This window comes from Alexandromys fortis, unplaced genomic scaffold (assembly GCF_014885135.2).
Source record: "Alexandromys fortis isolate MF-2015 unplaced genomic scaffold, M_Fortis_MF-2015_v1.1 scaffold_13, whole genome shotgun sequence".
In the NCBI taxonomy this organism is placed as follows: domain Eukaryota; kingdom Metazoa; phylum Chordata; class Mammalia; order Rodentia; family Cricetidae; genus Alexandromys; species Alexandromys fortis.
Window position 1 is genome coordinate 3,998,597 of NW_026067908.1, and position 13,145 is coordinate 4,011,741.

Below are 13,145 nucleotides of genomic sequence, written 5' to 3' on the forward strand. Positions count from 1 at the left end.
ACAGTGATTGTTAAAAATGCTGCAAGATCCCCTGCGGCAGCATGCAGGCCCACAGAGCAGCCAGTACTAGGCAGAGATGGCTGCCATCCTGAACAACTCGGAGAGGGTCCCGGGTGGGCTGGTGCATGGTGGGCAGGCTGGTCCCAGCGAGCCCAGGGGTGTGAGCCCGTGGCGGGTAGAAGGCACATAGACAGACACATCGTACAGAATAGAATTTGATATTTATTACTTAGAGGAGAGAGGAAGAAAGAGAAGAAGAGGAGAGAGACAGAGAAAGGAAACGGGAGAGAGGGAACTCACGTGTGCCAAGAGGGGACAGTGAGAGTCAAGATGACGAGAGGGGGGCAGGGGTCGCCGTGAGTGGGCTTGTCTCTTAAAGAGACGAAAACCATAACAGTGATGATGCTGTTGAGTTACATTTTAATAATATAGTAAATGCAAAATAGATTCTTACTGGATTGTGTGTTACATTAAAAATAAATTTTTACTACTTTAAATGTAATAAACATTCCTGCTCTAAGAAACTATAAATCTTGAGAAAAAGAAGTTTACAGCACATTTTAAAAAATTTTACTTAGCTGCTGGGCAGTGGAAGCCCATGCCTTTAATCCCAGCACTTAGGAGGCAGAGGCAGGCAGATCTCTGTGAGTTCGAGGCCAGCCTGGTCTACAAAGTGAGTTCCAGGACAGTCAGGGCTTTTACTAAAGAAATCCTGTCTTGAAAAACAAACAACAATAACAACGAAAAAAGTACTTAGTCAACGACTGTAATGTAACAAGGGAAAAACTAAACAACTAAACGAGAAGAAAGGACAGGGTCCTGGCGCCTCCAGGTGGCCTTGAATCCATTGTGTTGCCACGGATGACCTCGGACCTATGGTTTCCCTTCCTCTGCCTTCCCGAATGTAGGAGAGCAAGTACTTAAACCACCATCCCGGGTACAGGAATTTCTTGGGATCAAATCCAAGGCATCATGCACACTGGGAAAGCGGTCTATGAGACAAGCTGTCCAGTCAAACTGTTCCTTTCAAGCAGCCTGGGTAAGACACAGGTTTGCTTGCTGTGAGGCATTGTAGGGCTCCAGCTCAGGGCAAGTCTTTTAGTAGTAGTTATTTTTATTATCAGGATTTATTTAGTTTGTTTTACATGTGTGAGTGCTTTGCTTGCATGTGTGTATATATACCACATGCATGCCTGGGGTCGGAAGAGGTCAGAACAGAGTGATAGATTTCTTGGAGCTGGAGTTTCAAACAGTTGTGAGCCACTATGTGGGTGCTGGAAATTGAACCTGGGTCCTCTGAAAGAGCAGTAAGTGTGCTTAACCACTGTGCCATTTCCCGGTACTGTTATTATCTTTGAGATGAGGTCATACTATGTAGTTCAGGCAGGCCTGGAACTTGCCAAGTAGCACAGTTAGAATTGAACTTGTGTCCCTCAGTCGGTAGCCTCCCGAGTGCTGGGATCAAAGAGTGAGCTACCATGCTAAGCTGGTTCATTTCACAGAAAAACATTCCTGGGCCTGTGAGTTGGCTCAGTGAATAAAGGCACATGTCACCAAGCCCAATGACCTAGGTTCCATCCCTGGGACCTGCATGGTGGAAGGAAAGAGAACTGATCCTGCAAGCTATCCTCTGACTTCATGTCATTAACACACACTCTCAAATAAATAGAATTAATAATACTCTTTTTAAAATATAATGGTTAATTCCATACAGTGTATCCTGAACATATCCATTCCAACTCCCCAGAATCCTTCCCCAACCTCAGTGTTTTGAGACAGGGTCTTATGTAGCTTAAGCTGGCCGGTGTTGGAGCCACAGTAGGTAAAAAGTCTATATTATCTAGTCTAATAACATGGGTGGATCCCTAGAACCCACGTGATGGAAGGAGAAAACTGGCCCTGAGAGTTGTTCTCACCCCTCCCCCCCGAAAACAGAAGTGATCTTTAGGATTATGTTAATGAAGTTATTTTATGATTAAAATTAAATATATAGTGTATCTAATAAAGTATAATTAAATATTATATTAAAGAAATTATTTTATGACAAGATTATGTGTATATGGCAACAAATCAGAAAAATGTTCAATATGTGACGTTTTACTCTCAAAATTATATTGTTCGACTCAGATAGGTCAAAATAGAAAACTCAATATGAAAAATAGCTAACCGTCTGTTGGTCATGTATCCCATCTAAAACTCATTTTTAGTCTAAACCTACTACTGTAATTCTGTATGCAGTAATCATAGTTCCATTGCTATGAAGAGACACCATATCTAAGGCAGTTCTTATGAAAGAAAGCATTTAATTAGGGGAGGCTTGCGTACGGTTTCCGAGGTTGGGTCCATTATCATGGTATGGAGCACGGTGGCCTGCAGGTAGGCACTGGGGCAATAGTTGAGAGCTTCCTGCCTCAGGCAGACAGACAGACAGACAGACACTGGGCCTGGCTTGGGCTTTTGAAACCTCAAAGTCCTCTTTTGTTGACACACTTCCTCCAAGGACATGCCTCCTAATCCTAGACAGTTCATCATTGGAGGATTGAGCATACAAATACATGAGGAAATGGGGCCTTTTTTTTAAATTTTTTTTTCTTTTTTGTTCATTGTGTTTTGTTTTGAGACTGGGATTCTTTGTATAGCCTTGGCTGTCCTCGAACTCGACATGAAGATCAGGCTGGCCTCAAACTCAGAGCTCTGCCTGCCTCTGCCTCTCAAGTGCTGGGATTAAAGGCAAATGGGCAGTTTATATTCAAATTACCATAGTAGTTTTTATTTTTTTTTGTTGTTGTTGTTTTGTTTTGAGACAGGGTCTCATTATGTAACCCTGGCTATCCTGGAACTCTCTATGTATGTATACCAGGCAAGCTTCAAACTAGATCCTTCTGTCTCTACTGCCCAAGTACTGATATCTAAAGGTCTGTGCAATGGTGGCGCACGCCTTTAATCCCAGCACTTGGGAGGCAGAGGCAGGGGGATCTCTGTGAGTTCGAGACCAGCCTGGTCTACAGAGCTAGTTCCAGGACAGGCTCCAAAGCCACAGAGAAACCCTGTCTCGGGGGAAAAAAAAAAAAACCAAATAAATAAATAAATAAAGGTCTGTACCACCACACCTAGTCAAACTTTGTTTTGTTTTATTGTTGTTGCTGTTTAGTAATTTTTAAAACATATACTTACAGGGAGGCTATTCATATACTAGGCAGTCATGGTAGAAGTTAAGAGAGAGAGAGAAGGCCACACACTGTAAGAGGGCAAAGGGGAATCAAGTGCTCTGTGAGCCTGAAGAGCAGCAAGTTTCCCTCGGAGCCATCTCAGAAGAAACACTACATGGGGTCTGAAAGGAATGTGCCCTGTTAAAGCCAAGGACGTCTCCATGTTGGCTCTCACAGCTTTTTTAGTAAGGGTTTTAGCTCAGAAAGAAAACGTCTTTGTGTCTGTTGGCTTTGTAAAGCTTCTGTTTAGTATCAGAGGATCTGCCAGACACTAGGCTCTGTGTCTCAGCCCTCCCTGGCTCTGCACTGTGTCTCCATGCTGCCTGTCTTAGATGGCGTTATGGTCCAGATCACTGCTGAGAACATGGATTCCTTGAGGCAGGCGCTTCGGGAGATGAAGGACTTCACCATCACCTGTGGTAAGGCGGATGCGGAGGAACCCCAGGAGCAGATCCATATCCAGTGGGTGGATGACGACAAGAAGGTTAACAAAGGGTGAGTGGGCCTCAGAGCAGTCGGGGCAGCTCAGGCTTCGTCTACTGTGCACACTGTGTTACAGATCCACTAGAAGCCTGCCTCAAAAAAGGGATGTGTAACAGAATTCTTCATTTCTGTTTATAGCTTGATTTCTTTTTTAAAAAAAATGTTTTTTAAACATTTTTTAAATTTAATTGTCTGTATATATGCCTGTGTACATAACTGTGGGTGCCCATGGACACAGAGGCCTCAAATTCCCCTTGGTCTGGAATTATAGGTGACTGGGAGCCATCTATCCTACCTAGTGGGAGCCAAACCTGGTTCCTCGGCAAGCAATGTGTGCTCTTAACCACTGGGCAACCTCTCCAGCCCCTTCCTTGATCTCTGAAGGATTCGCTGTCTGTATTGAGGGAGAGAGAAGGCAGTGAAGCAAACACAGGTCTCCTAAAGTTGCACGCCTTTGGGGTATGAAGCATCTGCACTGTTAACTACCATTGATAGGACGGGTGTCCTCGTTTGAATAAGCAGGTACCTAAAGGCTGATGACTCGTCAGCACCGTAAAGCTAAGACATGGCAAGACTGATTTAAAACCGTCCTCCTGGGCTTCACAGCCAAACTCTTCCCTGACTAATGGCAACTCTATATTAATGCTGCACACTAAAACCTTGGATTCTTGGATTCATTTTAGACACTTCTCTTTCTGCTCTACCCCATGATTATCCTGTTTGCCGTGTTTCAGAGTGTATCCATCACAGTGGCTCTTACCACCTCCATTACCACCATCCTAGTATAGAAAGCAGCTTCCCCAGTTTAAACCCTCAGTCTGGACAGCTGCAGTAGCCTGCATGTCCCTCATTGAAGTCCTTCTCTCTGATCTGTCTCTAGTCTCTAACACAGCTGCCAGGGGCATGTCACTTCTGTCAGACCACCCATGGCTTCTAGTGTCTTTCAAGATGGAATTTAACACCACTTGTCACCTCGTAAGGGCCTACATTTCTTGCTGTTTTGAGCCAGGGCTGAACTCTATAGCCCAAGCTGCCCTGGAATCTTCTATGTCTCGAGGCAGTCTTCCTTCCTCAGCCTCTCCTCCTCCCTTGAGCACAGCTGTGCCTCCTCCCCAGACCTCTGCGTGTGGTGCTCCCAGCCTGCCCTCTTCCCCACTTCTCCAGCCACTGTTTGTATTTCAGCCCTGCTGTGCAGTTCTCTCTTCACATACAGCAAAGCTTGCAGTATTTACCATTCTCCAGCTTAGATTTCTCTGTTTACATTGATGTATTTGGGGGAAGAGAAGGCCTTGCCCTGGCACACATGTAGTTGGTTCTTTCCTTCACCTTTATGTAAGTTCTGGGGATTAAACTCTAGGTGGCCAGACCTGCACACAAGTGCCTTTCCCTGCTGAGCCATCTTGCTGATTTAGCTTTTGATGTCTAGAGAACTAAGAACAGAGCCAGGCATGAAGGAGCACACCTTTAATCCCAGCCCTCAGAAGGCAGAGGCAGGCCAGCCAGATTACATAGTGAGACCCTGTCTCAAACAAACTAAAAAGACCCAAGAAAATTAACAGGTTTGAACATTGTTAAAAAAGAGCTTAGAATCCTTGTCAGTCATTGTTTTCTTTTTAGAGTAAATGTGTATCTCCATATATTTAATTTACTTGCTATATTCTGAGGAAGAAATAACTGTCAAAGGAAACATGTGTTTTGGAACCTGAGCCTGAGGATCCGTTATGGTAGCCATGCTCTGTCGCTTCCCACAGCATTGGGGCTGTTGTTTGTCTATGTGTTATTAGTGGGGAGAGAACTCGGGTCTTCTGCCGAGTGGTAAGCAAGCTCTCTTACCACTGAGCCAAATCCCCAGCTTTAAATAGTTTTTTTGTTTCGTTTTTGTATTTTTTTTTTTTTTTTTTTTTTTTTTTTTAGACAGAGTTTCTCTGTAACTTTGGGGCCTGTCCTGGAACTCGCTCTGAGGATCAGGCTGGTCTCCACTCACAGAGAACTGCCTGTCTCTACCTCCCGAGTGCTGGGATTAAAGGTGTATGTCTGTCGTTTCAATAGTTCATAACAGACATCATTAAACTCCCCAAGTTCCAAGCAGGGGTTGGTACGTGAAGTACAGCACCCAGGGATGACAGGTTCTCCTCCCCTGCAGCACTGCCTTCCGAAGGCAGCCGAGCAGTGTTGTTAGAGCGAGGGGGGAGTGGGAAGCAGGCTGGGTGAGTGGCCGTGCAGTTATTAAAGAGATGTGGGAAAGAGCAGCGTGAGCAAACAGCCTGCTTCTGTTATGGTCAGCTTTGAAAAATGGCTCCTTGCAAGTGTCTGCCTCCGGCATGTGTGCTTGAGTAGGTCCAGTGCATAACCCTTTTTCATATGCGCACTCTGTGTCTTGTCATGGCGTGCTGCAGATGTCTTCAGCACAACGTACTTGGGATTTGGTAGTGAAATGTGATGTCCTATCTCCTTCCCCTTCCTCTGTCGCAGTGCCGTGAGTCCTATAGACGGGAAGTCCATGGAATCCATAACCAATGTGAAGATATTCCATGGGTCCGAGTATAAAGCCAATGGAAAAGTCATCAGATGGACAGAGGTAAGAAATAAACCTTGGAGCACTTGCCTTACTTTCAACACAGCCTTGTGCTAAGCCCAAAGCCCTACTCTAGGCTGATTTGGAAGGAAAAGGTGAGCCAGTGAGATGGGTCAGTGAGTAAAGGCTTTGGCCACCAAGCCTGAAGATCTGATTCCATCCTCGGGGCCTATGCAGTGGAATGAAAGAGCCAGCTCCCACAAACGATCCCTGACCTCCTCACACTCTGCATGGCACCTGTGTGACAGATACACATTTTTAAAAAAGTAAACGTTTTTAAAGAAAAAAGAAGTGTCTCTGAGCAAAGCTTTTCATTTATCTACTAGATTTAATCCCCTCTGGTCTGTCTTAGCTCACTGGGAAAGAAAATCCAAAGTGCAGCCTGCAGCACTCTGATGAACTCACTTCCAGGTGTGTTTGCTTTGGAAGGCAAGAAGGCTGTCTCTGTTGGGCACACCTTCTGTGCTGTGTTCCTCAGAGCGTTGAGTATGCCATGCTGCACTCAAAGACCATTGAAAACATGGTCTTCAAACAAGTAATGGTAAGTTTCTGGTACAAAGCCAGATCTAGCCAGCTCTTAATCGGCCAGCCAGATGTTCCCACACACCTGCAATCCCAGTCCTTGGGAGGCTGAGGCAGAGAGATCACAAACTTGAGGCCAGCCTGGGCTACCACCATCCTGCATCAGTTAATTTCTTTAAAGTCCCACCAAACACAGCCCCTACCCACAAGGCTTGGGGAAAACCTCAGGAGTCAGTGACTGGCACGCCTGTTACAGGGTAGTGCCTGTTGTGGGACAGGAAAGCGCTACAGTATGGTCGCCTATGACAGCCTCAGCTGACATGATGAAGTGGACTGGGGAATTTCACAAGTCTCCACTCTAGATGCAGGGCTATAGGCGATTGATGGCTGCCGGGTGAGAAAGAATCAGTCTTCTCTAGGACGAGCCCCGTTACAAGTGATCCATTCTCAAGTGGTCAGCCCTAAACACATGCACATATGAGCAAGTCGAAATGGTCTCAGCAGGGTGGGGGGGTGGTCTTGAAGGTTGAGCCTCATACGTGCTAAGCACGTGTTCTGCCACTGAGCTGCGTGCCCAGCCCCCTTGTGTATAGCATAGCCCCTTTGTGACCAGCATATAGGAGTTGTATATAACAATATATAAGCATTGTATATTTTTATTTATTTTTCTTTAAATATTGTCTTTATGTTGTTTACCCTTTATGTCATCCAGAGAAGTCAGGCAGTTGCCATATGTATACACAGAGACAAAGTAGGCATTATGGGATTTTTGGAAAGCTGGCCTAGTGGTGCACGATGTTATCCCAGTACTCAGGAGACAGGGACATGATTGCTGCCAGTCCAAGGCCAGCCTGACCCTACACAGAGTGTTCTAGGCCATCCAGAGCTCCGTGCACAGGGAGGGAGGGAAGGAGGAGAAAGGCAGGGCCTTTGAGAAGCAGGACTCAGTCTGTGAGCTGGTGATGTGGCTCAGTGGTTGGAAGCCCTTGCCATAGAGCCTGGCAATCTTGAGTTTGATTTCCAGGATGCATGAGAAGATGGAAGGAAAGAAGTGGCCCCACAGGCACACCATATCACATGTGCACCTGTACATATATGTGCAACCTCAGGTGTCACCATCAAGAACATCATCTCACTCCTTTGAAATAGTCTTTTTTTTGTTTTTGTTTTGTTTTTGAGACAGGGTTTCTCTGTGTAGCTTTGGAGTCTGTCCTGGAACTCGCTCTGTAGAACAGCCTAGCCTGAACTCACAGAGATCCACCTGCCTCTGCCTCCTGAGTGCTGGGATTAAAGGTGTGCGCCACCACCGCCCAACTGAAATAGTCTTTCATTGGCCTAGAGGTCACCAATTAGGCTAGACAGTGAGCCCCAAGGATCCTGTCTCTACCTCCCTAGTACAGGGATTGCAAGAGCACAATGCTACACCCAAGGTTTCTAGTTTTATGTGGGTTCTGAGGAATCAAACTTCATCCTTCATCATATGAGGCAAGAACTTCATCAACAGAGCTCTCTCCCAAACCCAGAAATTTAAGTTCCTTAAAGGTTGGCCTGGCAGTATGGCCCTGTGGTCACCGTGACTTGGAGAACTAAGGCGGGAGGCATGCTACAATCAACAAGAAATTAGCCTGGCCAATGAGAAGGAAGTTCTTTAGAATTCTTTTAAGTAAAGGGCTTGCTCCTGACCTCTGTTCTGTGTGCCTTGGCCTGTCCACAGCAAAGTGTATGGCTTGTGTGAACACGGGACAAGCTCTGGCCTCTGTTATCATCATTGTCTTCGGGGTGGGGGAGCAGGGAGTAATACAGGGTCTCTACATAGCTCTGACTATCCTGGAACTCACTATGTAGGTCAAACTGGCCTTGAATTCAGAGAGATCCACCTGCTTCTGCCCCATAAAGCATGTGCCACCATGCCCAGCCAGCTTGTCTCCCCCCCCCCTTTTTTCTTTTTCTTTTTTTTTTTTTTTGATTTTCGAGACAGGGTTTCTCTGTGGTTTTGGAGCCTGTCCTGGAACTAGCTCTTGTAGACCAGGCTGGCCTCGAACCCACAGAGATCCGCCTGCCTCTGCCTCCCAAGTGCTGGGATTAAAGGTGTGCGCCGCCACCACCACCCGGCACTTTTTTCTTTTGACATAGAGTCTTAACTATATAGTGCTGGCCGTCCTAGAACTCATGGAGATCTATCTGAGGCCTCTCCAGGACTCGGATTAAAGGCATGTGCTACTACACCCGGCCCCTGGCCTCTGCCTTTACCCACTTGGAATAATCTGTGGAGAGTTAGATCCCCAGTCTACAGTGACTATTATTTTAGACTCTCATATTACTCCCTATGAATAGTGTCCACATGTTAAATTGCCTTTCAGAAGTACACAGTCCATCTGCACATAGTGGTACATGTTGGGAAGATCAGGAGCTTGGAGTTAGCCTTGACTACACGATAAACTGGAAGCCAGCCTGGATTACGTGAAGCCCTGTCTCAAAAAAAAAAAAAAAAAGTACAGTACCAAATGTGAGCCTTTTTGTTTCTAAGTAGAAAGTATTATTAGACCGTGGTCTGTGTTTGCAGAGAGCAGAGCTACTGCCAGTGTGGATGCAGAGACTGGCAAACAGGGATTGTCTTGGGTGCTGCACTTTTCTACAGATCTTATTGTGCCTGTGTGTGCATGATGTAAGGCACACCTGCCACAGCACACATGAAGGAGTAGGTTCTTTCCAGGGGTAAACTCGGGCTTGTGCAGCCTGTGCCTTTCCTGACCAAGCCATCTCTCCAGTGCTCTTCCCGTCAGATCACCTTGTACATCTTAGAGAACTGGGTGCCCAAGTACAGTGGCTAATCTGCTTGTTCCACATCCTGGACACAAGGTGAAACCTCTTTTGTTTGGGGATAGGTGTTTTTCCTAGAAAATGATGACCAGCATAACTGCCTGAGCGACCCTGCGGATCACAGCAGACTGACCGAGCATGTTGCCAAGGCATTCTGCCTCGCTCTCTGCCCCCACCTGAAGCTTCTGAAGGAGGATGGAATGACAAAACTGGGACTTCGCGTGACCCTTGATTCAGATCAGGTAAGAAACATCTTGGGCAGCTTTTGGAGCTGGCCTTGAGTTGTTTTGTTCTTGTTTCTTTTTCTCTGAGAGTTTTCCTGAGTTACCCGAGAGGATAAATGACCTCACATCCCACCAGGCACAGATAAGCTTTCTGGTCAGAACCATTTGCACTGTGGATCCTAAGGACTGTAGGGTATGGAAGGAAGGGCCAGGGTCTGCCACCTCTGATAAGCTTGTGTCACCCTGTGAAACCCCCATGCCCACCCATGAATACTGCTCTGCAGCCCCTTAGGGGCAGGTTCTAGGTGTCCCTCATCGTTGTCTTCTTAGTCAGCGGGACCGAGTTCCTGTTCCTTGGCATCTGCAGTTGCCACTGCTTAGTAAAATTTGTCTTGCTACCAGTATTTTCATTTAGTTGGTTAGGTTTGCACTGTTTCCTCAACAATTTTCTTGTCATTGGGACTTTGTTTTTGATTTTTGTTTACCTTTTTTTTTTTTTTTTTAATTTTTTGAGACAGGATCTCACTAGTTGCCCTGGTTGGCCTTGAACTCAGAGATCCAGATCCATCTGCCTATCTGCCTCCTGAGTGTTGAGACTAAATGTGTGTGCTCCCATGCCTGGCTTGATGTTTGTATGTGCTCTCTGTATTAACAATCCAGTCTTCACCTCCCAAACCCGTTCCTTGTCCTAGTATCTCTATTGTGGCCGAGTTCTTCACAGCAGGTTCCATTGGGCCTGCATTGGGTGCCTAAAATTTGCCAGCTACCATTTCTACCCTCAGTCCTTAGTGTTACTAGAAATGAGTGGAGTGGGGGCTGGAGAAATGTGGTTCAGTTCCCAGCACCCACATCGTGGTTTATAACCATCCTAACTCCAGTTCTAGGGGGTCTGACTTGACTCCTTCTGACCTCCTTGGGCACCAGGCACACACGTTGCACATCCATACACACAGACAAAACCATTACGCACATTTAAAAATAGACGAAGTTTATTTTTAAAGAAGAAAGGAGTGTGGGCTCAGATTGATAGTCCCTCTGAGTCAGTAATTATTCTGCCCCAAAGCAGTTTCTATCCTGGGTGCTTACATGGGGAAAACCTGGCTTTTTCGTGCAGAATGTAATCAAATAGATTATCAGGGCAGGGTGAAAAGTTGTGTCTGGCTTTATTTCCCAACTAGGCATCGTCAGCCAGTGTTTATTTTCACTTAAGGTCTTGTCCTGTGCTGAAAAAAGGCCTATCTGGGGCTGGGGATGTAGCTCAGAGTGCCTGCCGAGCATGCACAGAACCCTGGGATTGATCTTCAGCACCATGCAAGCCGAGCATAGTGACGTACACTTGTATCTTAGCCTCTCAGAGGTGGAGACTGGAGGATCAAAACCTTAAGATCATCCTTGAGACCAGTCTGATCATATAAGACCCTTATATGACAACAACAACAAAAACCAAACAAGCCAACCATAACAAAAATCAGGCTCAGTGGGTGAAGGCACCCGACATCCAGGCTTGACAGCCTGAGTTCTATTCCCGTAACTCACGTACTCAGAGGAAGGAGAGGCTGTCCTTTGATTTCCTCATGCATGTCATGGCACATGCGCCGTGGTGCATGCACACACCCATACACATAAAATTAAATGCAATTTAGAAAAACGTTATCCGTGTAATACTAGTGAAGTGTCTGTCATGTTCCCATCTCACATGTACTGATAACCTATCAGTTATCAGATACTGATGGACAGAGAGGCTCCCTCATGTGGAACAATCGGATAGCAAATCTTTTTCTGCTAAGTTTGACTCTCTTGAGGGAAAGGGCCCTTTATCTTTGAATTTCTGTTTTCAGTTACTCAAAAAATGGTGTGTTGGTGACTGCATGGACTGAAGAATGTGATGTTGTATTCCTCACTTTAGTTTTTTTTGTTTGTTTTTTTGAGACAGGGTTTCTCTGTGGCTTTGGAGCCTGTCCTGGAACTAGCTCTTGTAGACCAGGCTGGTCTCGAACTCACAGAGATCCTCCCTCACTTTAGTTTTTACAACCAGAGGCTAAACTGATTCATCCTTTCTATTCCTGGAAGCGGACATTAGCGGATTCAGGAATAAGGTCAAGGTCTCACGAGAGTAGGTGCCAGAGTGGTAACCCACAGTTAACAGAGGAAGAATGTATATGCACTGTCATGTGTCTAGCTCATGGGAAAGGACTTGGCTCAGCCCTCTGGAGAGAGCTTCCCTCTCTCCCATAACCTGTCGTCCCTTCTCTCCTGGTAGGTTGGCTATCAAGCAGGGAGCAATGGCCAGCCCCTTCCCTCGCAGTACATGAACGACCTGGACAGCGCCTTGGTGCCTGTCATCCATGGAGGAGCCTGCCAGCTCAGCGAGGGCCCTGTCGTCATGGAGCTCATCTTTTACATTCTGGAAAACATCGCATAGAGGACGACTCCGTTTTCTCTGCTCAGACCTGTTGCAGCAGCAGTCATATCCAAATCATTTGCACTTTAAAACTGGAAGATTAAGCTTTTGTTAGCACTATTGGTGGGGAGGGTACGGGGTGGGAGTAGGGTTTAGGGGGAAGGGTGGGGCGGGTGGTTGGGGGACAGATGTTCCATGATTTTAAGTCTTCTATGCATTCTCCAAGAAGACCTGGGCAGCTTCTTACTGCACAACAGTTACGCTATCTTTGCAGCTAACCCCCTCTGTTCCTGTCTAGACAAGAAGTCTGCTCCTCTCTTTGGTCATGTGCTCAGAAATGCTCATATGGGTACAGCCATCTCCAAGATCAGGGTGGGGGGCAGAAAGGAAATAAACAATGAAGCGTCAAGTTTGCACTTTCTGTATAGAATTGGCATAAAAGAATGTTACACTGCTACACTTACCGTCCTGGCTACACCCCAGCTGCTTACAAGAATGTTTAGATTTTTTGTTCAGGCTACTGACTGAATCAAACCAAAGGGGTTTCTTGTCTGCTGGCCATGGAATGGTAACTCAGTATAAGCCAGGCAGTTTGGATAGCAGAGTCGAGTGCGGAGTCACTCACGGTCTGCCTAAGTGAATGGCAGGTAGTAAAACGAGCCTTTTGTGAGAGCCGGCAAGGGACACCCAAGGCATTTTCGTTTACTGTACACTAGAGATATTTTTAAAGAGCATTTTACTAAGAAACTGCTTAAACTTCCAGGAAAGTTGTAAATATAAAAAGAGAAAACCTGTGTCCTCTCTTAAACAGCCTTATGTACTCATGCCCACACTGACGCTTGCCCTGCTCGACTTGTTGGGGTCTTGTCTTTCTCCCTCCTCTGTAATATTGAAGTGCGTACGACAGAGTC

General features: G+C 46.1%; 1 protein-coding gene across 4 annotated transcripts in view; it reads left to right on the top strand.

Annotated features, from left to right (window-relative positions):
* Zfyve9 (zinc finger FYVE-type containing 9) overlaps positions 1-12,643 on the top strand; it is a 119,698-nt gene extending 107,055 nt beyond the window's left edge. For all 4 annotated transcript variants that reach the window (XM_050136108.1, XM_050136106.1, XM_050136105.1 and 1 more), the window contains 4 exons: positions 3,542-3,704; positions 6,165-6,270; positions 9,675-9,851; positions 12,094-12,643. In XM_050136108.1, the coding sequence (XP_049992065.1) occupies positions 3,542-3,704; positions 6,165-6,270; positions 9,675-9,851; positions 12,094-12,255 (608 nt within the window). In that variant the 3' untranslated portion in view covers positions 12,256-12,643. The remainder of the gene's footprint in view (positions 1-3,541; positions 3,705-6,164; positions 6,271-9,674; positions 9,852-12,093) is intronic.
* Positions 12,644-13,145: the final 502 nt, after the last annotated feature.